At 41.2% G+C, this 22,227-nt stretch overlaps 1 protein-coding gene across 10 annotated transcripts in view; it reads left to right on the top strand.

The window, feature by feature from the left end:
- Positions 1 to 22,227, top strand: part of LOC104928491 (probable E3 ubiquitin-protein ligase HERC1) — a 38,386-nt gene that overhangs the window by 4,014 nt on the left and 12,145 nt on the right. For 3 of the 10 annotated variants that reach the window (XM_019253672.2, XM_019253668.2, XM_019253669.2), the window contains exons 3-51: positions 723 to 818; positions 918 to 1,100; positions 1,592 to 1,804; positions 2,014 to 2,112; positions 2,203 to 2,299; positions 2,409 to 2,552; positions 2,805 to 2,932; positions 3,234 to 3,378; positions 3,527 to 3,698; positions 3,962 to 4,096; positions 4,219 to 4,384; positions 4,613 to 4,738; positions 5,217 to 5,441; positions 5,610 to 5,762; positions 5,844 to 5,976; positions 6,408 to 6,611; positions 6,757 to 6,978; positions 7,439 to 7,612; positions 7,816 to 7,930; positions 8,070 to 8,187; positions 8,320 to 8,521; positions 8,667 to 8,967; positions 9,071 to 9,119; positions 9,203 to 9,248; positions 9,627 to 9,880; positions 10,091 to 10,288; positions 10,450 to 10,570; positions 10,682 to 10,922; positions 11,053 to 11,219; positions 11,359 to 11,511; positions 11,625 to 11,722; positions 11,834 to 11,929; positions 12,852 to 13,019; positions 13,160 to 13,399; positions 13,498 to 13,581; positions 13,840 to 14,053; positions 15,227 to 15,509; positions 15,863 to 16,635; positions 16,906 to 17,116; positions 17,769 to 17,938; positions 18,060 to 18,092; positions 18,705 to 18,788; positions 19,669 to 19,855; positions 19,970 to 20,130; positions 20,325 to 20,551; positions 20,633 to 20,892; positions 21,015 to 21,067; positions 21,153 to 21,350; positions 22,006 to 22,171. In XM_019253672.2, coding sequence (XP_019109217.2) covers positions 723 to 818; positions 918 to 1,100; positions 1,592 to 1,804; positions 2,014 to 2,112; positions 2,203 to 2,299; positions 2,409 to 2,552; positions 2,805 to 2,932; positions 3,234 to 3,378; positions 3,527 to 3,698; positions 3,962 to 4,096; positions 4,219 to 4,384; positions 4,613 to 4,738; positions 5,217 to 5,441; positions 5,610 to 5,762; positions 5,844 to 5,976; positions 6,408 to 6,611; positions 6,757 to 6,978; positions 7,439 to 7,612; positions 7,816 to 7,930; positions 8,070 to 8,187; positions 8,320 to 8,521; positions 8,667 to 8,967; positions 9,071 to 9,119; positions 9,203 to 9,248; positions 9,627 to 9,880; positions 10,091 to 10,288; positions 10,450 to 10,570; positions 10,682 to 10,922; positions 11,053 to 11,219; positions 11,359 to 11,511; positions 11,625 to 11,722; positions 11,834 to 11,929; positions 12,852 to 13,019; positions 13,160 to 13,399; positions 13,498 to 13,581; positions 13,840 to 14,053; positions 15,227 to 15,509; positions 15,863 to 16,635; positions 16,906 to 17,116; positions 17,769 to 17,938; positions 18,060 to 18,092; positions 18,705 to 18,788; positions 19,669 to 19,855; positions 19,970 to 20,130; positions 20,325 to 20,551; positions 20,633 to 20,892; positions 21,015 to 21,067; positions 21,153 to 21,350; positions 22,006 to 22,171 — 8,486 coding nt within the window. The remainder of the gene's footprint in view (positions 1 to 722; positions 819 to 917; positions 1,101 to 1,591; positions 1,805 to 2,013; positions 2,113 to 2,202; positions 2,300 to 2,408; positions 2,553 to 2,804; positions 2,933 to 3,233; positions 3,379 to 3,526; positions 3,699 to 3,961; positions 4,097 to 4,218; positions 4,385 to 4,612; positions 4,739 to 5,216; positions 5,442 to 5,609; positions 5,763 to 5,843; positions 5,977 to 6,407; positions 6,612 to 6,756; positions 6,979 to 7,438; positions 7,613 to 7,815; positions 7,931 to 8,069; positions 8,188 to 8,319; positions 8,522 to 8,666; positions 8,968 to 9,070; positions 9,120 to 9,202; positions 9,249 to 9,626; positions 9,881 to 10,090; positions 10,289 to 10,449; positions 10,571 to 10,681; positions 10,923 to 11,052; positions 11,220 to 11,358; positions 11,512 to 11,624; positions 11,723 to 11,833; positions 11,930 to 12,851; positions 13,020 to 13,159; positions 13,400 to 13,497; positions 13,582 to 13,839; positions 14,054 to 15,226; positions 15,510 to 15,862; positions 16,636 to 16,905; positions 17,117 to 17,768; positions 17,939 to 18,059; positions 18,093 to 18,704; positions 18,789 to 19,668; positions 19,856 to 19,969; positions 20,131 to 20,324; positions 20,552 to 20,632; positions 20,893 to 21,014; positions 21,068 to 21,152; positions 21,351 to 22,005; positions 22,172 to 22,227) is intronic. The other 7 variants (XM_019253673.2, XM_019253676.2, XM_019253679.2 and 4 more) reach the window with 7 other exon arrangements.

Below are 22,227 nucleotides of genomic sequence, written 5' to 3'. Positions count from 1 at the left end.
AGAGCTCGTTCTCTTATATGTGTGCATTATAAGTAAAGGCAAACAGTAGCATGTGGAATTAATTCCACATGCTACAGGCTCAGGCTCAGTGATTGTTCTATTCTCATTGGAAATTGTCTATGTGGAAGTAGAAATTTTGCTTTAATGTATTTGCATTGGCATTGGTGGTTAGTTCATGAATGTTATGAGGTAACTTGCATAAACATCTATGAACATGTTAATAAATTAGGCCCATCGTCTGCAAAGCAGGAAAATGGCTCTTCACTGCCACATCCATCCCTGCTGTTGGCTTTCCTTTTTACTCATTTGAAGCTTGGAGTGATGCATTAGCGTGCAGATAAGGATTAAGATTGAGTCAGTCTCCCTGTCCTCTTCAGATATGCGCATTGAATCATCCTTCAGCAGGCTAATCAGCTTTCCTGTATCTGTGGATGACAACAAGGGCTGCGTATAGCCAACAACCTTATGATTGATTCTGCCTGTTAACCACATCCTACGTATAAATCAGATTACACAACTTTAAACACATTTAAGATCTACATCTTAAGACTAGGATCTAAAATGTTTTTTCTATTACCGGTAGTCTTACTTGACTTTCTGCCTGATCATGTCACTGTGGCTTCTTGCTATGATATTTACTGCTGATTTGGAGATAATGTGTGCATAAAAACCGCAAGCTATTGGAAATATGTTGAAGGTTAAACATAAATCCTTTTTTCCAGGGTTTCCGTGGGGACTCCGTCAATACTCAGGTGCTGAAGAAGGATGCAGATGGACTTTGTCGACTCTCCCAGGCAGCACTCTGCCTGTTCGAGGAGGTAGCAGAGAATTTAGTCACATACTGTGGCACTATTAAGAACTGTTATACTTTGCAGTAACTGACTTTATATACCTCACCCTCCTCCATCTTTTGACAGATTTGTAACCTAGCATCGTACTGCCTGTGCTCCTGCAGCACTGATGCAGCTGCTCCTGGTACAGATAGTGATACAGTTATGGTGTATGTATGGGGCAGCAACAGCAGCCACCAGCTGGCAGAGGGAACTCTGGAGAAAATCCTGCTGCCAAAGCTGACTCAGGGCTTCAGTGATGCCCAGATGGTATGGCTACCTATAAGGACACGACCAACATTTTTACATTTTACAAGTTTAGAACATTCAGTATGTTAAAATAACTATGCATTAATAGAATTGTCTGTCTGTTTTGTCCTTGCTCGTGCTAGGATTAGATAGACATAGTCACTTTATTAACAGAAATATTGTGCTCGTTATTACATAGATGGGTTGGGTTACTGTTTTTGTAAAATTGTTCAAAAAGAATTTCCAGAAATTATTATGAGGCCATATCAGTCTTTAAATTATAAAACAATACCTTCATACAAAGAAGAACACACAAAATGTCCCTTCACTTTAAAACACCCTTACAGAATCACTGCAGTCTGTTGTATTGACTCCTGTACACACTTGTGGGTGGGAAAAATCGAAAGCCTGCCAGCAACTTTTGCCTATTTCTTCAATACGTTTTTTGGAATAATAATATTATACTGCATTCTTCATTTTTTCTCTTTTTTTATTCACTGTTCTTCGTTTAGATTGAGGCAGGACAGTACTGTACCTTCTCAGTATCTGCAGATGGTTCAGTGAAAGCATGCGGAAAAGGCAGCTATGGCCGTCTGGGCCTGGGGGACTCCAACAACCAGTCCATGCCCAAGAAACTTGTCCTGGAGCCACACAGAAACATGAAGAAGGTGTCCTCCTCCAAAGGCTCGGATGGTCACACTTTGGCCATCACTGTAGAGGGAGAGGTAAGAAGTTAAACCAAATACTGAAAGTGTTTTTCCACTAGATTCTCAATAAACTCTTAGTGACAGTGATAGTGCACTGTAAAATCAGTCAAACTATCAAGAACAAAATGAAATTTATGATTTACAGTATATTGGCTGCTTTTTCACTTACTTCCACTCCTTCACTCCCTCTATCATGAATTATAAAATTATGAAAATATTCCCTTCAGGTATTCAGCTGGGGTGATGGAGAATATGGAAAACTGGGTCATGGAAACAGTGCTACTCAGAAATACCCTAAGATCATACAAGGACCGCTGTTTGGCAAAGTATGCTGCAGATTCATGGGAAATTTAGCATTAATATGTCTTTCTTGAAAGCCATATGATTTCACATATTCTTTCATTTATTTCTGCCAGGTCATTGTTTGTGTGTCTGCTGGCTACAGACACAGTGCTGCTGTGACTAATGATGGAGAGCTCTATACGTGGGGAGAAGGCGACTTTGGCAGACTTGGTACACACTTAATTTCTCAAATGTCTTGTGCTTATCAGTCTCAACAATTTTAGTAAAATCCCTCTTCTGGTATTTTAGCAACAACCTCCCGTGTTTCTCTCCTGAGCAGGTCACAGTGACAGTCAGAGTCGGAACGTGCCTACACTGGTGAAAGACATCAGTAGTGTAGGGCAGGTGGCCTGTGGCAGCTCCCACACCATTGCTGTGGCGCAGGATGGACGCACTGTTTGGTCCTTCGGAGGAGGAGACAATGGTATGTGGCAGCTGACCTACAGCTTAATTTAAGTCCATTAAGCAATGTCTGTGTGAACTATGAACTGCTCAAAAAGAGATTTGCTTGAGCAGAAAATCTGATGGTTTTCATAAAAATAATGCACACATATTTACATTTTTTAACGTAAAGGACAGTGCCATGATACTAGTATCATTTATGGTCTATCATAACAAAAATGTCTTGAGCTTGTGTGAACTAATGCTAGTACTTGGACATGACTCACCTTTGCAGGTAAACTTGGTCATGGAGACACCAATCGTGTGTATCGCCCCAAGGTCATAGAGGCCCTGCATGGATTCATCATCAGGAAAGTGTGTGCTGGCAGCCAGTCATCTCTGGCCCTTACCTCTGCAGGACAGGTGAGTCACACATACATTTACAGTGTCAGTGACTGAAAAAAATGTTTGCACTGACAGAAAAAACATTTGTGTAGAACTGATCTACCTTCAGTGAACTTTATCTAAGCTAATTCTTATATTCTATATAAGCTTTTATTTTGAAGGAGCATGCTAACATCACCGTATCATATGCTGTATATGTGTTTGTTTACATTCTATATTCAGGAATATCATACAAATAAAAATAGGGAGATAAATTAAGGACACAGTTTTGTCAATAATGTAGAAATGTAAACATTTGTGTTTATTTGTCTTTATTTAGGTGTTTGCATGGGGCTGTGGCTCATGTTTAGGCTGTGGCTCCTCTGAAACCACCTCTCTGAGACCCAGGTTCATAGAAGACCTGAGTATCACCAAGATCATTGATATCTCATGTGGAGACAGCCACTGTTTGGCTCTGTCCCATGGTAAGACTCCTTCAGCAGTTAACAGTCAATTATTCAAATGATTAGGCTAGAGACAAACTTAGTAACCTTGCTTTCAGATTTATTTTTACAATTTTGTTTATTAATTGGATTTTATAATTGTGAACGTACACTCTTCTACTTTCATCAGAGAATGAAGTGTATGCTTGGGGAAACAACACCATGGGCCAGTGTGGGCAAGGCCACACCTCAACACCAATTACCAAACCCAAAAAAGTGCTTGGTCTAGAGGGGGTGTCGATCCAGCAAATCACTGCTGGCACTTCTCACAGCCTGGCTTGGACTGCAGTTCCAACCGACAGGTAAAGCCTCATTCTGTCTGAAACAAGTTTAAATGTTTATTGTCGGACTCAGTCCTTTTACTCTATGCTCTCAGACTGTAAACATAGTGTATATGAGTGGCATCTCTGTGTTGTAAAATTTCAGTGTTCAGCATTTTATACTGCTAAACTGCACTTTTCTCATCCCCTGTCAAATCTGTCGTTTTACCCTATTGTTATACCCTGTCCTGACACATTTGTGCTGGCTCAGCTCTTTTTTTATAAGTGACTTGGTCTTTTTCCAGGCAACTGGTGGCATGGCACAGGCCTTTTTGTGTCGACTTGGAAGAGAGTACATTCACCTACCTACGGAACTTTCTAGAAAGTTACTGTGATGGCATCGGGAATGATACACCCCCTGCACCATTCTTATCTAAAAGGTATGAAATTAGATCAGAGTAGCACTCAGTTATGATCATATAATCTGTCAAAAAAGATTGTATTATTATTTCTGAAACTTTGTTCACTGACACTCCTAATGTTTTTTGTATGTGTTCATCAGGGACCACCATCAGTTTCTTTTGCTGTGCATGAAGCTGTTGTCCATCCACTTGTCCTTGGCCCATGCTGGGGGCACTGGTGCCATGGTTTTGGGAGCTCAGGGCAGGCCCCTCAGAAACCTGCTCTTCAGGCTCATAGATACCAACATGCCAGACTCCATACAACAGGTAAACTAACAATCCATCCCTTAATAGATTATTTTCATGATATTCTTATCCTGACATATGAGAGGAGAAATTGTTAGTGTTGGCTGCTCTAAGAACAAAGATAATAAGTACTGTTTTGTCGCTAAATTAAGGTGTAAATTGGGTTGTTAGAGCCAATATGTGCTAATTTTATTTTCTTTATTGCTTGCGTTAAGTGCTAATCCTTGTTATGTTGTGTTGACACCTCAGGCAGTTCTGAACACGCTGTCCATTGGTGCATCCCTGCTGCTGCCTCCACTGAGGGAAAGAACAGAACTGCTTCTGTCTCTCCTTCCTCAGGGCCCTCAGAGCTTGACTGTCCTCTCCAAAGGACAGGTATTTAGAGCTCTTTTGTGCCAAAAATTGCCTATGTAAAAAACATATTTAGTCATGATAAGATAACCAGTAGTGCTTGTTACGATGACCAAATGTCTTTTTTGTGCGTTTGTGTCTCAATACATTAGCAATTAGGAATGTATTTTTTATGAAACATCTTGGTGTAAATGAAGGACACCATAAATGATTATATTTAAACTACCATAAAAAGGACATGTATTCTGCCTTGGTTGCGTCTCATTTAAACTATGATAGTTGGCTAGAAAATAAATAAATAAATAAATAAATAGATAGATGGATGACGCTTACGCCAACTTGGAGTGTTGCTAGGCAATATGTGTTGAAAACTGCTTGAATGTGGAAATTTGTTTCTGCAAAAAATATTTCTTTCTCTACACAAATGTTTTTGGCAACTTGACATCTGAATGATCAAATACTAGACAATTCTCTCCTTTTTTGTCCTCTGTGTCGTTGAAAGCGTCTGCAGTTAGACATGGTCCTAAGTAGCCTTCAGGATCAGAGCCATGTAGCTTCTCTACTAGGTTACAGCAATTTTGGGGAGGTGACAGCCCTGGGACCCCCTCTGACACCCGCCATGTCTGCCCGGCCACCCTCTTCATCCAGCTCTGTTGAGGCCTATGACCCTCTGCATTTGGCAGAGGTGCTGCTCAGAACCCTGCTCCTCAGCATTGGCTTTTACACGGTAAGGAAAAGAGGCCTGTTGGCTTGGATTTCATCATATTAAGCTTGTAGGTTTCTTGTAGTTAAATCTTGTTGCCTGTTTTCCCAAATGTTTGGATGTTTTGCCATTGAAACAGAGCGATGTTCCTACTCCTCCACATGCTTTCTGTGTTTGTGTGTGTTCATACAGGAGCGGGCATTTGGGGAGCTGGAGAAAAACAGTGACAAGCAGCTATCAAGTGATAGCCAGGGACAGACTGATCCTCCCTCTCACTTCCACCAGCTACTATCTGGTCTTCACAAACACCTGCTCGCCCATTGCTACATCCATTCCAGCCCCGAGGTACACTGCAGAATTATTTTCCCCGGAGCTCTATGGTCATAAAGTTGCATTTGTGTTCACACTGATTCTGCTGTTTTTTAGGATGACAGCAGTGTAATGCTGCTTCGAGAACATCTTTACCTGCTGCTTCCCTGTGCTGCTGAGACACTCAGGAGATCCACCAAACTGTTGAAGGAGAGTTCCCTGGATAAACAAATAATCAAGAAGCTGCACAGTAAGAATAATGGCAAAACAAGAGGGTCTCATTGTAACCTACTTACTCAACTATCCACGTATTTTTTGTTGTTGTATGAATTGTTTGTTTTATTTACTAAATACAAGTAAAATCACTTCCCAGACAATGTTTTTTATTATTTAAAGAAGACATAGATACAGAAAATATCTATGCATATACTGTATTCTGGGTTCTGTATACTGAAGACAATTTACTTTTTTATAATTTTCCAGTCAGGTCCACAGGTTTAGAGCAGTGTATAATTGGGTCAGTCAGTACTGAGGTGTCAGTTGGTCAGTTGATGACAAGCACATATAAAATCCATATTTAACCTTATACTTTGCGTCTATTTGTGTTGTTTATCTGTGTTCCTCAGTTATTTTTATCAGTCACTCATCATTCCCCCTCTCTCATCTCAACCCTTGTCCCAGTGGTGTTGTACAACTCAGTAGCTGGCAGCCTGATGTGCCAGGTAATGTACTCCTTACTGCTGCTACCCCTGGGCACGGTTCAACCTCTCCTGAGCCATTTGCTGGCCTTGTTGGAGCACCTCAATGATTTCAACAGGTTGCTGCCAGAGACAGGCCTTTTGGAGGAACAAGAACTAGGGATAGAGGCTCAGAAAACCTGTTTAGGTAAGTCGAGTTTTGGTCTACTGGCTTGACGCACAGACTTATCCTCAATTACTGTTCTTAGTGGTTAAATCAGTGTCATAGTTAAATAGATTCTTCATATATAGATATAGACTGGTCTCACAATGACAAGGGATCTTCCTTACAGATAAAAGCGAAGAAAACACATGCCTTGGACAGCAGCAACAGGAGGAGGAGTGCACGTGGGTTTGGCTCCTGGATCTGGAACGTTCTGTAGCGTTGGCAGTCGGCCGTTGCCTTGGTGGTATGCTGCAAGGCCCGCCGCCCTCACTTCAGGAGAAAACGTCAGAGTTCTGGCTATCAAATGTCCTCCTCAGAAACGGGCTTGAGATGGACTTTGAACAGCTGGGTAGGAATGCATACTGCTCAATCTGCATGCTTTCATAAATTTGCAAATTTTTTGGCAGATTGCAACTGAATGCAATGTTCATTCCCAGATTAATGTGGCCACGTTCTGTTTAGAACCACTAATAATAAAACCATATTGTTGGCAACATTACAGTACATGAATGTTTGCCAAATGTTTTCAAAGCCATTTAGCTAAGAGGACTTTACAGAGACTACTAATAATAAGATTATAATATAATAATATTTTTATTTTATAAGGTAGTTGGCAGTTAGGGATAGAGTGAGAGACAAAAAAAGTTACCTTATTTTACCTGGTATTCATCTTAAACCACCGAGATAGCCTGTTGAGCATCTTTAACTTAAGATATCATTTTATCATAAAAATTAAGGAAATAACTGTTTATTGTTTACATTTCATGTGTTCACGTGTCCCATGTCCCGTGTGGTGCTTTTGTCCGTAGACTCTAATATGGTATGGCTGACCGAGGTGGTACTGCTGGGCAGTAGTGATGCCAGGCTGGCAGAGCTCAATCTGAATGAGGAAACCAGGACTTTACTGGAGCTGGCACTGGGAACTTCCACAGGACCTGCAAGTGCCCTATGGCGGAAAATGGAGGAGTATGCTCACAGCAAAGGTACTTTTAACTTCTTGTTGTATGTGTGTGTATAAGTGCAAGCCTCTGTTTGAAACTATATAATCCAGGTGATAATGGACTAATTTGTTAAGAGAAATTATGAATATTAGCTCATCATAGATGCATTCTTGAATTCTGGTCTTTAGGTTTTGTGTTTTTCTTCTTTGTTGTAACTGAGCTGTGTTGTTTTGCTGTGAGAGCAGAATGGGAGAGTGGAGGCTCCTCAGGCGACTGTTTGCTGCAGACTGTCTGTCGCTGCAGTCTGGCTGCTCTTCTGAAACACACTGGACTGCAGAGTGAGGCCTGTTGGCAGGACAGGTCAGTAACACAAGTCCAATGTTTACTGAAATGCCTGCACATTTTATTATAGCAGTCACTTTTTAAAGAAATCATTATTGTGTAAGCTAAATACTAAAAGTGCAGAGTGCTGCTAATTATCGACTCTCCTTTGACACAGATATGAGCCATGTGAGATGCTGTTAGATGTCTATGAAATGGTTTATAAAATAAGAAGCACTCTATTGGCTCATAAAAATTCTCCAAGGACGTCACAGGTGCAGACTGCTGCCAAACAGGTACCAATATTAAAATTACTCAAATCAAATATCAAATATATGCAGTGCAGCTTATTGTACTCCGGCTTTCATACATTCAGTGCCATATTCTTTCAGTCATTATTGTATTTAACATTTTTTTTCTAATTGCAGACCGTTCAATCCCCCCAAAGTCCTGATGCAGACAGGCAAGAGCCAAGCACCTCAGTGGAGCAGGTGGGAAAGGATCATGAGCAGCAGCCGAGAGGTCACTGTAGCCGGGAGGTGCAAGTGCCCCCAACCCCCACAGCAAACCACAATCAGGAAGAGGTTGCAGAGGAGGACCCGTTTGGCAATAGCCGTATGTACCTGTCAGGTTAGGAATGTGCATCTGTATTTCTGCCCTTCCTTTAGCAACATTAAACATGTTTTTTAAATAGGCAGATACCCAGACAGAAATACACAATACACACACATACACAAGTGCTCTGCTCCTCAAGTGTCTTTCCTGTCTCTTTCAGAAGTCCTAGAATCATTCATGGCCACGCGTGAGGCCATGCAAGTACAGCAGAACGTGACAGTGTATGAATCCTTCGGCACTTCTACCCTCCCCAGCAGCATGGAGAGCCCAGTCAGCCCAGAGAGGGAGGTGGATCCCAAGCAGCAGTGGGACAAGCAGAGGGATTCTGAAGAAAGCTTGTCTTTTCCTGCTGCCTGCCATCTGGTGGTGTCCCGTTGTCTCTTCCTTCTGCTGGGGGTCAGGCCCGCTTGGGTGGAACCTAGCGAACAGGAGACTAGCCAAGCTATGAACAACGGAGCAAGGTTTGTGCTTGGCAGCGTTTGTTTGTTTGGTTTATTTTTAGTGCAGTTGCGCTTTCTGTGAGTGGTTTCTGCGCTAACTGTAACTGCATCATATCACTTTTAGGAAATCAGCAACAGAATTCTTTATGGCGTCTGCTGATTCTCGAAAACAGGTAAGTCTTGAATCGTACCAAAATGTGGCCCCACACCTCCTTATCAGCGCTAATGTAGTCTTTGCTGTCTTTGTCTTATTTAGTCTGACCAATCCAAAAACTCCTTGGGACATTCCAAGAATAAAATGGGTGAGTGGAATACGTTTACTCTTAAGTATGTGTGCAATTAATGCATTTCTTAAGATAAGTCATACCCTACAGCCCTGTGTAAAAGTAATAGTTTGCTTTTTTGAGAGAGTTTGATTAGACGGTCAATACCACTCTCATGTCCGTCAGCTAAATGTAAGCCTTCAGCCAGCAACCAACAAAGCAACTACACATACAGCATTTCCCCAAATTTTTAAATGAGTGTCCTATTGTAAATGTCCTACCTTCTGTAAGTGAGAGAAATCACACCAACTGTTTTTTTCATACAGCGATTAACACAGAATAATTAACACTGTAAGAGGTGTTGAGAAATAATATCAGAAAAAACAATACCGGCCTCAATTCTTCTGTCTGTTCCAGGTTTGCCTCTGTGTTCTCTGGGCATCATGAAAGACGCTTGGGATCGCCTGCGGCAGTGTATCAGCCCAACCACCTCTCTGTCCCACTCTGGCAACAACACTTTGCCTATTCTTAACCAAGTGTTCCACTTTGTCTGTGGAAGCATGATCCACTTGTCATCCTCCTCACCAACACTGCCGAGTGGACAGACTTGTAGTCAGGCAGATCCGAAGGCTATTACTTTTGCTATACTGCAGCAGCAACAGAGGGCTGAGGTAAAAAGGTTTTTCTTTTTTTTGCATGATAGTACAAGCAAACTGTTCATTATTACTGCTGAGGAATTAGAACTGCAGCTATTTGTTTATTTATTGGTCAAAGTACAGGTGGAAATTATTGAAATCCTGCCACAAAATGAGTGCTGTCATTTATTTGTGATGTTCAAACTACCTATCTAACTAATGAACTATTCCTTTTGTTATGATCAGTTGCGTCTGGAGGCCTTGTGTCAGATGTCATCCTTCCTGTCTAAGATGGAGGAGAAGAGCAGTGGGTTCACCGTCTCTCCTGAGTTTCCTGCATTGTTGCAGTCCGTGCAGCTTCAGTTCCTCTCTGGATGCTTTGCTCTGGGAACACAAATCATTGGCTCTCACTCTGGAGCTAATTATGAGATGCAGCATTACATGGTACATCTAGTAATCATGCTATCACAATATTTGTGCAGATGTTTATGATCAGCAAGGACGGAAAGAAAGGATGAATGAATATTTAATTCAAGCCAGATGGAGGGAGGAGAAACTTTGATATTTTCTTTGGCATTTACACAGTGTCTCTTATCTCAATTCAGTCTGGTACGCATTCAGCTTCTTTGGATACGCAAAGAGAGCTACATTCTGCAGCTCACACCTTCTACCAGCAGGTGGTGTGTGTCCTCAAACAGAGGGCCATGTTGGAAAGAGAACATCCAGGTGCGCTTCTTGCTGTTTTACATGTGTATTAACTACCTTGATGATTATTTTTAGCTTTGGTTTTACTTAAGTTTGCATAAAGTTGATGTGTTGTGCTTTTTCCTGACCCAGGTTCCTGCCAGCATCTTCTCCTAGCCACAATGTTTGCACTGAATTTCTGCTACCAACCAGTGGACCTAGTGTTAGTCATCAAATGTGGCATCCTGGAAATCCTTTCCATGCTGACCAACAACAGCTGTGCACTGATGAACCAAGGCTGGTTTGCAGCTTCTACTTCTGGATCCATGTTGCTAAGTGGGGCAGTTAAACTAGCCTGTGCTCGTCTGCTTCAGATATTAACTGTGGCTGCAAGGTGCGAATGAAGATACTTTAAACAGCTGCATTACAGAGTGCTTTGTTTCTTCTACTATTTGATTAATTTAAAAAAAAGTAAATACCCATAAATGTTTATATTTGCATAACAAATGACCCTGTGCTCTCAGCTCCTGTGAGGATTTGCTGCCTATGGATATATCCCAGGCTCTAATGGAAGTGATGTGTGAGCAGCTCCAAAATATCCTGTATACTTTCCACCAGCAGCAGACTGCAGAGCGAGGAACAGCTGAGAGAACAGATCTGGACTCCAACAGCAAGAGCAGAAATCTAATTGGTGCAAATTAAACTTCATTGAATGTTTTTTTTTTGTGTACATTCTAGTTCTGTAATGAAAAGTAATCCATTAAATATTGTTAACATTTTTATAGTGTTTTTGTTTATCAGTATAGTTTCTTTCTGTTTTTGTCTTTTAGGAGTGGAAAGCAGCAAAGTGGTTGAATCTCAACTTGCAGATTTCTTGGTCTTTCTGAGACGTGTTCTGTCATTAAGAGTGATGAAAAGACTTTCTACTTTTGTCAAATGGACTGATCCACTCATGGCCATTATTTCACACAAGTGCTCTTCAGGTAAGGCCATTTAAAAATGATCAAAAACAGTACTGATATTGTTTATAATGCATAACAGGTTTACTTGGGTACCTTTTTTAATTCCCTGTTCACATCCACCATCCTCTTTTCAGGATCTCCATGCTTCCAGAACCTTCGCACTAAGCTTTTGGCCTTCCATGTTTTAGAAAGACTTTTACCTGCTTGTTCTGAGCCTGTTCAAATTCAACAGGTATGAGGCTTAAGCAGACATGAATGCATTCAACATCAAATTTACAGGCTGACAGAAGTGTTTGTGAATTTCACGATGAAATGTTGCTTCCTTTTCTCCATTTTCTTGTAGATTGTTAAACAACTCTTTCAGCTCTTGTCTGTTTATATGTGGAAGGAACCACTAGCTGAGAGAAACCATGAAGAGGCACCTGAAAAACACAAGAGGGTAATACAGCAGTATTATTGTAAAGTACTATAACTACATACTTTAAAGACTTATTAACTTGATAGTACACTATATTGCTGTATTAGCAGCATAATTTTAGTGTCTTACTATGTAAAACAAATTGTCCTTGCCTAATGAAGAACTACATTTGTTCAGTCACCTAGTGTTTACGATTATTGGCCAGACAATTCTCCTTTTTTACACAGCATCGGATTAACAAACTATTTTTAGGTAACATTGTATAGGTTTGAGCTCTCCTAACTCTACTGTAGCCTGCTGCCTGCCAGAGTAAAGGTTATACAAAATGTTTCATTTCATTTCACTGTATTCCTCCTGTTTTCTTCATTTTCAGAAATTAATATTATCATCAGCTGCTTGTTTCTTAACAATTGAAAACGGTAAATGTATGCAGTATGCTGTGTTCAGGAAGAAGTGAAACTACTCCTGGCAGTAATGAAATTGAAAACAGCAGGGGTTCCTAATAGAACAGATGGGCCTGTTCACCATGGGGAAAGGGAGGATGGGGGGGATGGGGCCAGGACAGAAAAATACAACAACTTTAATTAGCCTCAGATTACAAAGGGCATGAATATAAGGTGTGATTTGCTAATTACTGATAATTTTATTCAGTGGAATGCTGCCAGACAGTTAATTAATTCGAATTGTTTTCATACATCTGTAGCACTTGTAATGTAATTTAGCATTTTTCAGGCCTTTCACATGTTAGTGGGATTTGTAATTTTAATTAATAATGTGTCTAATTAGCAATTAATGTTTTGTGTAATGACATATCATTTCATGTATATATTTATTCAGTTCTATTGTTTATTTATTCAGTTGATGTATACGTGTGTGTGTATATAATGTATGTATTCATCATATAGATGGTTTGTGTTTTTTTTTTTTATCTCATGTTTTGCAGAATCCTGGCAGCTATGATGAATGTATTCCTATTGGAGATTTTTCCTTTGACCCACACAAGATAATCTGCTGTTCCCTGGAGAGTGGGAACATCCTCTCCCATGGCACAGGAGGTAAAGGTTACGGCCTGGCAACCACTGCTATCACATCCGGCTGCTTCATTTGGAAGGTAAAGACTGGTATCTACATAAAGACACTCGTACAGTTTAATGTTTTTTTTATTGTTTATTACCCAGGGTTTAATGCTGACATGTGCTGACATAACATGTGTAATAACCTGATGAATGAATATCACACTTTTCTCCTCAGTTTTACATCACCAAAGAGAACAGAGGCAACGAGGGCACGTGTATTGGTGTTTCACGCTGGCCGGTCAGAGATCACAACCACCACACCACCACCGACATGTGGCTGTATCGCGCCTATAGTGGCAACCTCTACCATGGAGGGGAACTGGTCCGCACACTTCCTTCCTTCACTCAGGGCGACACCATCACCTGCATCCTGGACATGGAGGCTCACACCATATCATTTGCAAAGAATGACAAGGTCTGGCCAAATATTCACAATCAGTGTTCAGAGGGGTTTTACTCTTAGTGACTGATGTGTTGATGTGCAATCCTTGTGTGTGTGTTTTTTTTTGCTAGGAGCCAAAGTTGGCATTTGAAAGTGTGGTGGCCTCTGAACTGTACCCGTGTGTGTTGTTCTACAGCAGTAATCCTGGAGAGAAGGTATTTGATATACTGTTCATACTTTATTTATTGATCCTCAGTTACAGTTACTAAAAATATAATTTTAGAACTAGAAGATTGTGAAATTGCTGCAGAGTAGGTATATCTTTTGCTGAGTAATGGGTAAAGCAAATTAAATGTTTTTGAAATGAAGATTTTTTTTCTTGGCTGTTCCAGATAATTTTTCTAAAATTTCTCACGTTTTATTTCAATTTTGTAGCAAAACAAAATTGTGCCTCTGTACTGTATTTCTCACAGGTGGCATTGCGTGACCTCCAGATGCGAGGCATGCCCAGTAATCTACTTCCTGGGGAGCCTCTCTGCAGCCCTCGGACCACGGTGCTTCTGGAGTCAACAGTGCAGCTCCTCCGCAGGCTCCATCAGTGTGACCAGTGGTCCTCGCACATCAACCAGTACATCCATTCTCACCTGGAGCTTATTGGTCCCCTACTGAAGGAGGATGACTGTTCAGGTCAGACGCAGCTTTGACAGTGGTCACTTATTGACACGTTCAGCCTGCTGTTTTGTAAATACATCTATTAACTTTGACAGAACAGAAAAACTACATCTACAAATCTACAAATAGATTTTTTTTTCAAGTAAGGTATAAAAAAAAAGTAAAAAAAAAAAATCACTTATACGTTTCTGAATGTTTTTGAAGCCAGAAGATTGTGCTTGCTGTTGCTTATGCATTGCATAACCAACAATATTATACACACAACTGTCTTCTTAAATATCTGTTTTATTATATTATTATATTTTATTATTTTTATTGTTTTGGATGGCATTTATTGCCTTTTATTAGAGAATGACAACACAGAGATGACAGGACACAAGTGAGAGAGAAAGAGAGAAAGGTCTCTCGTCCAGATTTGAACCAAGGAGGTTGCGGCTCACGTTGTGCATCTTAACACCTAAGCCATGGGGGCACCCCAGTATTAAAAAGCCTTGCTCTCAATTTGCACCTTGATGTTTACTTGTCTGAGAAGAGAGCAGATTCTTGATCTGAGACTAGTGCACATACATATTCTGAGACTGCTAAAGCTAAGTTGAGTCATACTGGCAGTTTGCACTTACTGTCTCTAAATATCTGATACTACAGTACATGATGAAATGTATCAACCTATCAAATTTATGCACAAATATATTTATAGTATTTCAGTATTCCAAAATCCTCAAACAAGTTGCTGCTAAAGTATAACCTCATGATCCTGATCCTAGTCAGTCAAATTTGTGTAACAGAATTGGACAGGTCCTCTCTGTCATAGTTGGTATGTATTCATCTTTTTTTTTTTTTTACCAGCATCTCCATCATAATAAATATAGCACCCTCCCTTGTGTACGCTGTTAAATTATTTCTTTGACCAAATTAGGTTTCACATTATCTTCTCAATTATGTGAAACTGAAACGAATTTAGCATTGTCTTCTAACAATTCCCTGTCAATCACAGTCCAGCTGCGACTATGGAAAAAGACATGAACAGCTGATGTAAAGAACAGATAGATAAGACTGTGTTGGATTCAGTACACAGTGAAAGCAATGGATGAAGTTCATTAAATGCATTATCCTTATAAAGCATACATTCTTCATGGCTATTTCTCATTACTCTTTGCTCACTACTAACTATCCTACATTCTCCTTTAGGCATCAGTCCCACACACTTTGAGAAGGAAGAGAATGAAAAAGGCAGTGACGACACAGGGGAATTGTTGGCACATCGTCGATCTCTGTCGGAGGCCAAGCTGACTGCTCTTTGCACTGAAGTGTGGCCAGTGTTAGCCCTGATTGGAGGAGTGGATAATGGTCTCCGGGCTGGAGGTCTGTGCCTGCACAAGCCCAGTGGGCGTAGGGCCATTCTGCTGGGAGTCCTGAAAGAAGGAAGCTCCCTGGCCAAGCTGCAGTGGGAGGAGGCAGACCTCTCTGTCAGGTATTACAAATATACATATATTTATATGCTCACTTATTTATTACAGAATGTCTTTGCATCTTTTTCTTAAATGATGATTCTCATTAACTTCCATTAAACAATTCTTATATTTTTCTTGTCTTGGTCCTTTCAGCATGTTTATTACTCTGTAAAATTATTTTCTGTTAGTGTTTCTTTTTCCTCCTCTGTAGTTTGTCTAACATTTTACTTTATTTTCATCATTTACCACCCTGATCTTACTTTCTTCTTGCTTCTTCCTCTTCATTCTTAAATCCATTAATCCCTGTTGAATCCGTCCTGGTGTCACTCCATGCTGTATCTGTGGGTTCTTCCCATCCATCGCAATAACTAAGCTCCATGAATTCTTGGTCACCCAGCGACACGCCGATCATCTCATTGGAGCCCTGTGACATATCCTGCTGCGATGTCACCCCACTTGGAGGCCTCAAACCGACGGTGTTGTTAGATCTGATTTATTTGATGGGGCTGCTGGAGGAGCAGGGGTGGCTAGGGGTTCATCCAGCCACCAAAAGGAAATACTCAGAGGAGAACACGAAAGAAAGTGAGATGCAGTGTCAGGATGAAGACATGTCAGCTGACATCAGGTGGCTGACCGAAGATGTGGGGAAGAAGTTTAAGGATCAGAAGATGGAAACAGACCCCTTCCCATCACTGTCCTCAATCAAAGATGCCACAAAGATAGATCATCATCAGGAGTTGACCCCTTCCCAAACAACCCAAACTTCCAAAGTTGATGCCTTTGCCCTTGAACTGAGGGCAATTAGGGTGTCATACCTTCTCATTGGAGCTCTGAAATCCCTGACTGTCATTTTCAGTTGTGAGAAACTATCCGATTTGCTCCTCGTGCCTAAACATGACCCTTCCAACTCCTCAATGACTCCCCTGTCCAGCCCAAACCCTGACCAGCCCAAGGCCAGCAGCAAACAATGGGATGAGAGTGCTGAGCTGAGATCAGTGCTGCAGTATGTGGTGCAGAGCATGGTGAAGTGGGCGGTCAGGCCGTGTCCCATCAAACAGAGCGTGTCTCTTGCTGACCTGGAAAGGGCTCAAGTTATGATCTACAAAGGAGCCATTAGCAGACTGCAGGAGGACAAAGAACACAAAGGTATCAAGATTTATGGAAGTTATTTTAGTTAAATTTCTTATTGAAGACTTACCGTAGACATGAAACTTATAAAGATGAGGTCTCAAACTTTGAGACTTGACAATTTGCTTATGTAGACTTGTAACCTGACTCAGACTTGTCCTCAAGGACTTGGGAGTTGGACCGGCTTAAAACTGCTTTTTTTGTTGCATTCATTGTCAAAATAAAATATAGAATATAATTATTGGTATTGAGTGTGATTTAACCCTCTCCTTTACCTTGTCCTTGCAGAATCTGGCCACCACTCATCTCAGCCCATTTCCAAGTCCTCCAGCTCTGTCTCCTTGTACAGCGCAGGTTCAGATGGCACTGCCATCTTTGGCCAATCAAACCGAGCCTCTGCCTCATCCTCTAACACTGACTTGGCATCTTCTCTGCCAACAAACCTGCAGGCAGATGGCCTGGATAATTTCAACCCTTTCTTTCCCATCAGCCTCCTCCAGTGAGTATAAACGGGGGTTAATTGTAAATGGTTTGGTTTAACCATTTGTTGGGTAGAATCATGTTGAATGGACACAAACACAATAATTAGAGTTGTCGTCAGTTCTCATGTTCTTACCTATTACTACAGACCTGTATCTCTTGGCAGCAGCAGCTTTTCTGAAGTCCAGGGAATGGGTGAGTTAGGATGTATATGAAAGAAGAGAGTGAAGATTCTGCCTGCACCGTCTTTAACCTAAGCTGCAGCTCTGCCTGCTTGTTCTTCTCCTAACCCAGCCAGCTGACAGCGTCAGTGTTATTCTTGCTTTCGAGAGGCAAAGCAAACAAACGGCTTCAGTGCAGAATATAAAATTCAGGCTCTTCAGGGAGGAGAGTTTTGACAGGAATATTGCCAAGCTTTTTGCCAAAGACTCTCTCACAGTACCAAGCACATTTTGTACCATCTTCTCTGTGAGAAGAAATACCTGGCTTGAACATTGAGATTCAAATATCTGACATATGGGGATACATGCTTGGTTATTATGATTTTTACTGTAAAATCAGGTTAAATAAAGCTCACCTTATTCCTTCAGATACTTTAATATATTATAATATATATTATATAACATATATATGTGGTATTACTGTATATACTGTATCTTCACTCCCTTTAGGCACATGGTGTTAACTCGGTTCCCTACGCTTACCGGCCTGGTTAGCACTCCCCCCATGCTGCACCCTTGCTTCAGCGTGGCCAGCTCTGCTTCTTGTGATGCCTTCACAGAGCAGCAGACTAGCTTCATGGAACCAGGTCCCTGCAGCACACAGGCCAGAAGCAGCCTGGGTAAGAACAAGCGCAGAGACGTAAATAGGGGAAAAGCTGTTGGATATCAGTCCATAGGAAAGAAAAGAAAAATTATCTAATAAAAATGTCTCTGTGTGATACGCAACATGCTTTGTTAAAGAGAATACAGTTGCTAATCGTTGCAGTCCTGCAGGTCAGTTTTTAACTTTTTCCCCATGCTGGCTTCATATTCAAACATGTTACTAATACCATTTGAAAATTAAGTAAAAAGAGTAAAGCAGATTTCTAATTATTCATTGGGAACTGTGTGTCTCTTGCATGGTCTTCTATGTTCAGCTATTTGTCACAACTGATCTGCTGCTCAAAACAGCATGCGTTTTGCTCTGACAAATATGATACCTTAACTATCAAATGCATGCATGACACAGTTTGTGCACTCACATGCTTGAATGGCACCATTTCTTCATCATCAGTTATGTTGGTGTTATTTTTGAAGAGGTCTGGGAAGTGCGTTAAACTCAAGGTCATTGCTCTGACTTTCATATTTTAGGACACATTTGGATTAACAGAGTAGTTAAGGTTGAATCATTCACTGTGAATGTAAAAGCTAAATTGAAGAGTTCTAAAGGGTCTGTTCACCAATAAAGCAGAGCGTAAACGAAGGGAAAGAAATAAAAGAGAATGTGGAAATATTTGATTTAATTTGACAAATTTTACTACACATATGAAAATTTACAAATGGAGCTGTGGGCTTGTTTTTGTTTTCTGTTTTTTGTGTACTTTTCCTTTTCTCCTCAACCACCAGAACGGACACAAATGTTTGTCACCAGTCGGTTGCTAGAAATGGGATTCTCTATGAGACATATCTACTGGGCCATGGAGGCAGCAGGTACTGCTTTGTGGATTGTGTCGCTCATTTGTTTTTCCTTTTTGTGCTTTCTATTTGAAACATTTGTCCTTCACCGCGTGCTGCAGCCTTTTTGTAGTATTTAGTATACAGAGAAATTTAGTTTCTGAATGGAAAAAAAAAGAAGCATTTTCTTCCTAAGATAGAAGAACGTGGCACTGTTACTTATGGTGGAGGGCTTTTAGTTTTGTTGTAATGCAAAAATAACAAGCACCAAATTACAATTCAAATTATATTTTTGATGTTATTATTAATAGGGTGCTCATACAATTCCTGCTCTTTCTTTAGCTCAAAACAGTCTATCCTCTGTGACTGTACTTCTTGGAGTAATGTAATTTGTTAGTTTTCAGATTTTAACCCATTTCTCATTGGAAAAGGACACAAAAAAATCTTTGGCTAAAGTTCCTACAACATGTTGAATTTCAAATCCAAATCCAATTCTCACTATAAAATGTAGGACACAGAATATACCGGCTCCCAAGACTTCATCATGTGGCAAAAGTGAACGAATTCTGATTCTTTACTCACTTATGACACAGATCATATATGTGTTACAGGCAAGTGAACAAAAGAAAATACATGGATACACATTTATGCATTGCACCAATATATAGTGTAATGTTTTCTCCACTTGTAATCACATAAACTCACCACATCATTCAGATTTCAGGCCTTCCCTCACTTACAATTTCACAAATTTCACACACTTTCACAGAGCAGATGTGCCAGCATGACCTCAGGCAGCTCACAGAAGTGTGATCATCAGGAGATGATGTCCGACATGAATTAGCAAGGCAGCACTCCAATATCCATCTTTTCTTTTTGAACTCTGACAGTTCAACTTCCCTGTGGTCCCTCCCAGATGTAGCAGGTGACCTGGACTCTCAAACCATCGAGGTGTTGGCCAGCTGGATGCTAGAGCACCCCTTGACTGAGGAGCAGCAGGCAGCTGAGTCATCTAGACCAGAGGGTGCTCCTGACACCCCGTCACCAGATGGGCCAGAGACGGTACAATGTCCTGAGCGTCCCACCAGCCAAGCAACTGAAAGGTCAGGTCTTTGAGGAAAATACTAACATTTGTCAACTGTTACTGGCATTATGTTATTATCACAGCGATAAACAGAACCAGAAGAATGACGGACTGTTTGTTCTTTTGTTTATAGTCTGTTGCCAGGGCTCGACTGGATAGAGAGGGAAAACTTCTTAGACGTCCACCTCACTAGGAACAGACCTCCTCCAGCACGCCGGCGACGCTCAGGCCCGAGTCAGAGGACGCCCTTCCGCAGGGCAGGTCAGAGTCACAGTATTAAACCAGAAATAAAAGGTGTACATCGAAGCTGTTATATGGTGTGTTGGTTGAAAAGCAGAAACATGTTTCAAGCTTCCGTTATCTGACCGAAATATTAAACTTTGTTGTGACTCACAATGAAAGCCTTCAATAAATTTGATTTGTTTTGCTGATTTAAAACAAAATTCACACATTTACTATACTCTTTACTGTGCATCTTTCATTTGAAGCAAACATCCTCTTTTTAGACTTGCCGTCGCCCAACCCCCTCCCGCAGCTGTACCAACAGCACACATCAGTGGGCGATTGGCCAGAGCAGGTGGAGTTTCATCCCTACTCCGCTGAAGAGGAGTCAGAGTTAGGCTACATGGATGATCCATACCATGAGGAAACTTACGAGGACCTGCTCACCCCTTCATTCTTCAGCTTGGAGAGAGACACACTTCAGATAGTGGAGGTGAAATACAAAACATAATGATAATGTAAGCCTGTCCTCTCATACCTCGAAATATGATCCATCTTATTATCCTTGTTTTAGGCTGGAGAAGAACACAGTCAGATGGTTAAGTGTGAGCTGTGCAACACTCTTACCCTGCAATTTAACAATCACATAAAGCGGCGCCACCCAGGTTGCGGTCAGAGTGCTGCGCGTAAGGGTTACGACAGCACTGGGGCCTACGTGGATGTCTGGTTCAAAGGAGAGTGTGGCTCCAACTTCCCCTTTTACCTCCTCTGCAGTTCCTGCAGGGAAAAATATCTGGCTGCAAACTTGAATGACCCAGGTTCCAAATATGAGAGGTATAGTACTGTGGATAATACAGGAAATGATGGATGCATGCATCACACCGCACATAGCAACCAATATTAGTGCCTCTAGATTGCCCTGTCAGATACTTGTCTAAAATCTCCTTTTGCTTCAGAATTAAAGGTCTGACATCTGATTTGATTGGCCACCTGGACAGCACTTCTGATGGTAGGGAAAGTTACTTCATTTGAGAGTCGATCCTAAAAATGATTCTACAATAAGTTTAAATATGAACGTACTTCTGTGTGCTCAGACGATTGGGAAATGAGCCACCAAGATGAGTGTGACACAGACAAGCTGACAGGACTGGAGGACTTTGGGTTATTGCTGAGACCACTGGGGCTGACTGAAAAGAAGCTGGTGCCAGACCCCATCGTCTTCACTGAGGCAGATCCCCTCGGAGCCCTGGTTTACAGCTCAGCTGACCCTACGAGAGTAGTGGCTCCCAAAGGTATTGTGGGCTTTTGTAAGCTAATTTGTAGTAAGAAATATAAGGATTTGTAAGGATTAGAATGAATAGCAACATGAACTTCTTAAAGTGGACAAAATACAGACCTAGGCATGCTATCCTTTAAGCCTTTTAGGCTTTTAAGATGCATAAATGTGATTTTCCAGTCACTTGTTTTGCAGATCTACCTGATAAAGCTCGAGGACAGCGTAACACCAAAACCAACAATTGGTTCCACAATTAAAATTCTGTTATCTGGACACCTCTAAATATTAAATATACATACAGGGCATTAGGTTGCAATCACTCGCTAGCTCACTTTCCTCTTGTTCATGTTGCAATGAACTGTAACTTTATCTCTGATGAAAGATTTAGCCCACTTGTTGTAACACACACCCACATTCCCTCTGTGCTTGTTGGCAGCAGCGAAGTCCAACCACGGCCGAACTTACTGCAGCATAATGACTCATCACTCATTTTTCATTGCTGGGCATCCGAAACGCACATACGGTACTCCCAGTTGTCCCTTGGGATCCAGTATTTTGACTTTTTTGAATGCTCACATCAGATGGATAAGCGTGGCATGCTTTAAAAATGTAAACAAGCTGTAATAGAATATATAAAAGCATAATAGATGATATTTGTTTTTCCTCACTAGGGAATGCCCTCGTTGAGCAGAAGCCCTCTCTGAGCCTTGGACAGCAGGCAATATCACTGAGGGACTCTCATGATAGACTCAAAGCTTTAAGAAGGGTCACCTCCACAGCCCAGATCCTGCTAGCTTACAGCATGGTGATGAGAGCACTGGCTCAGACTGCCTCCAGGTACATTTGTCCACAATACAGCCTCTATGATTTTTTTACTTCACTAATTCATTGTG

This window comes from Larimichthys crocea, chromosome IX (assembly GCF_000972845.2).
Source record: "Larimichthys crocea isolate SSNF chromosome IX, L_crocea_2.0, whole genome shotgun sequence".
Taxonomy (NCBI): Eukaryota; Metazoa; Chordata; class Actinopteri; family Sciaenidae; genus Larimichthys; species Larimichthys crocea.
Note: the sequence above shows the minus strand (reverse complement) of the source record. Positions and strands in the feature narration are given on the sequence as shown.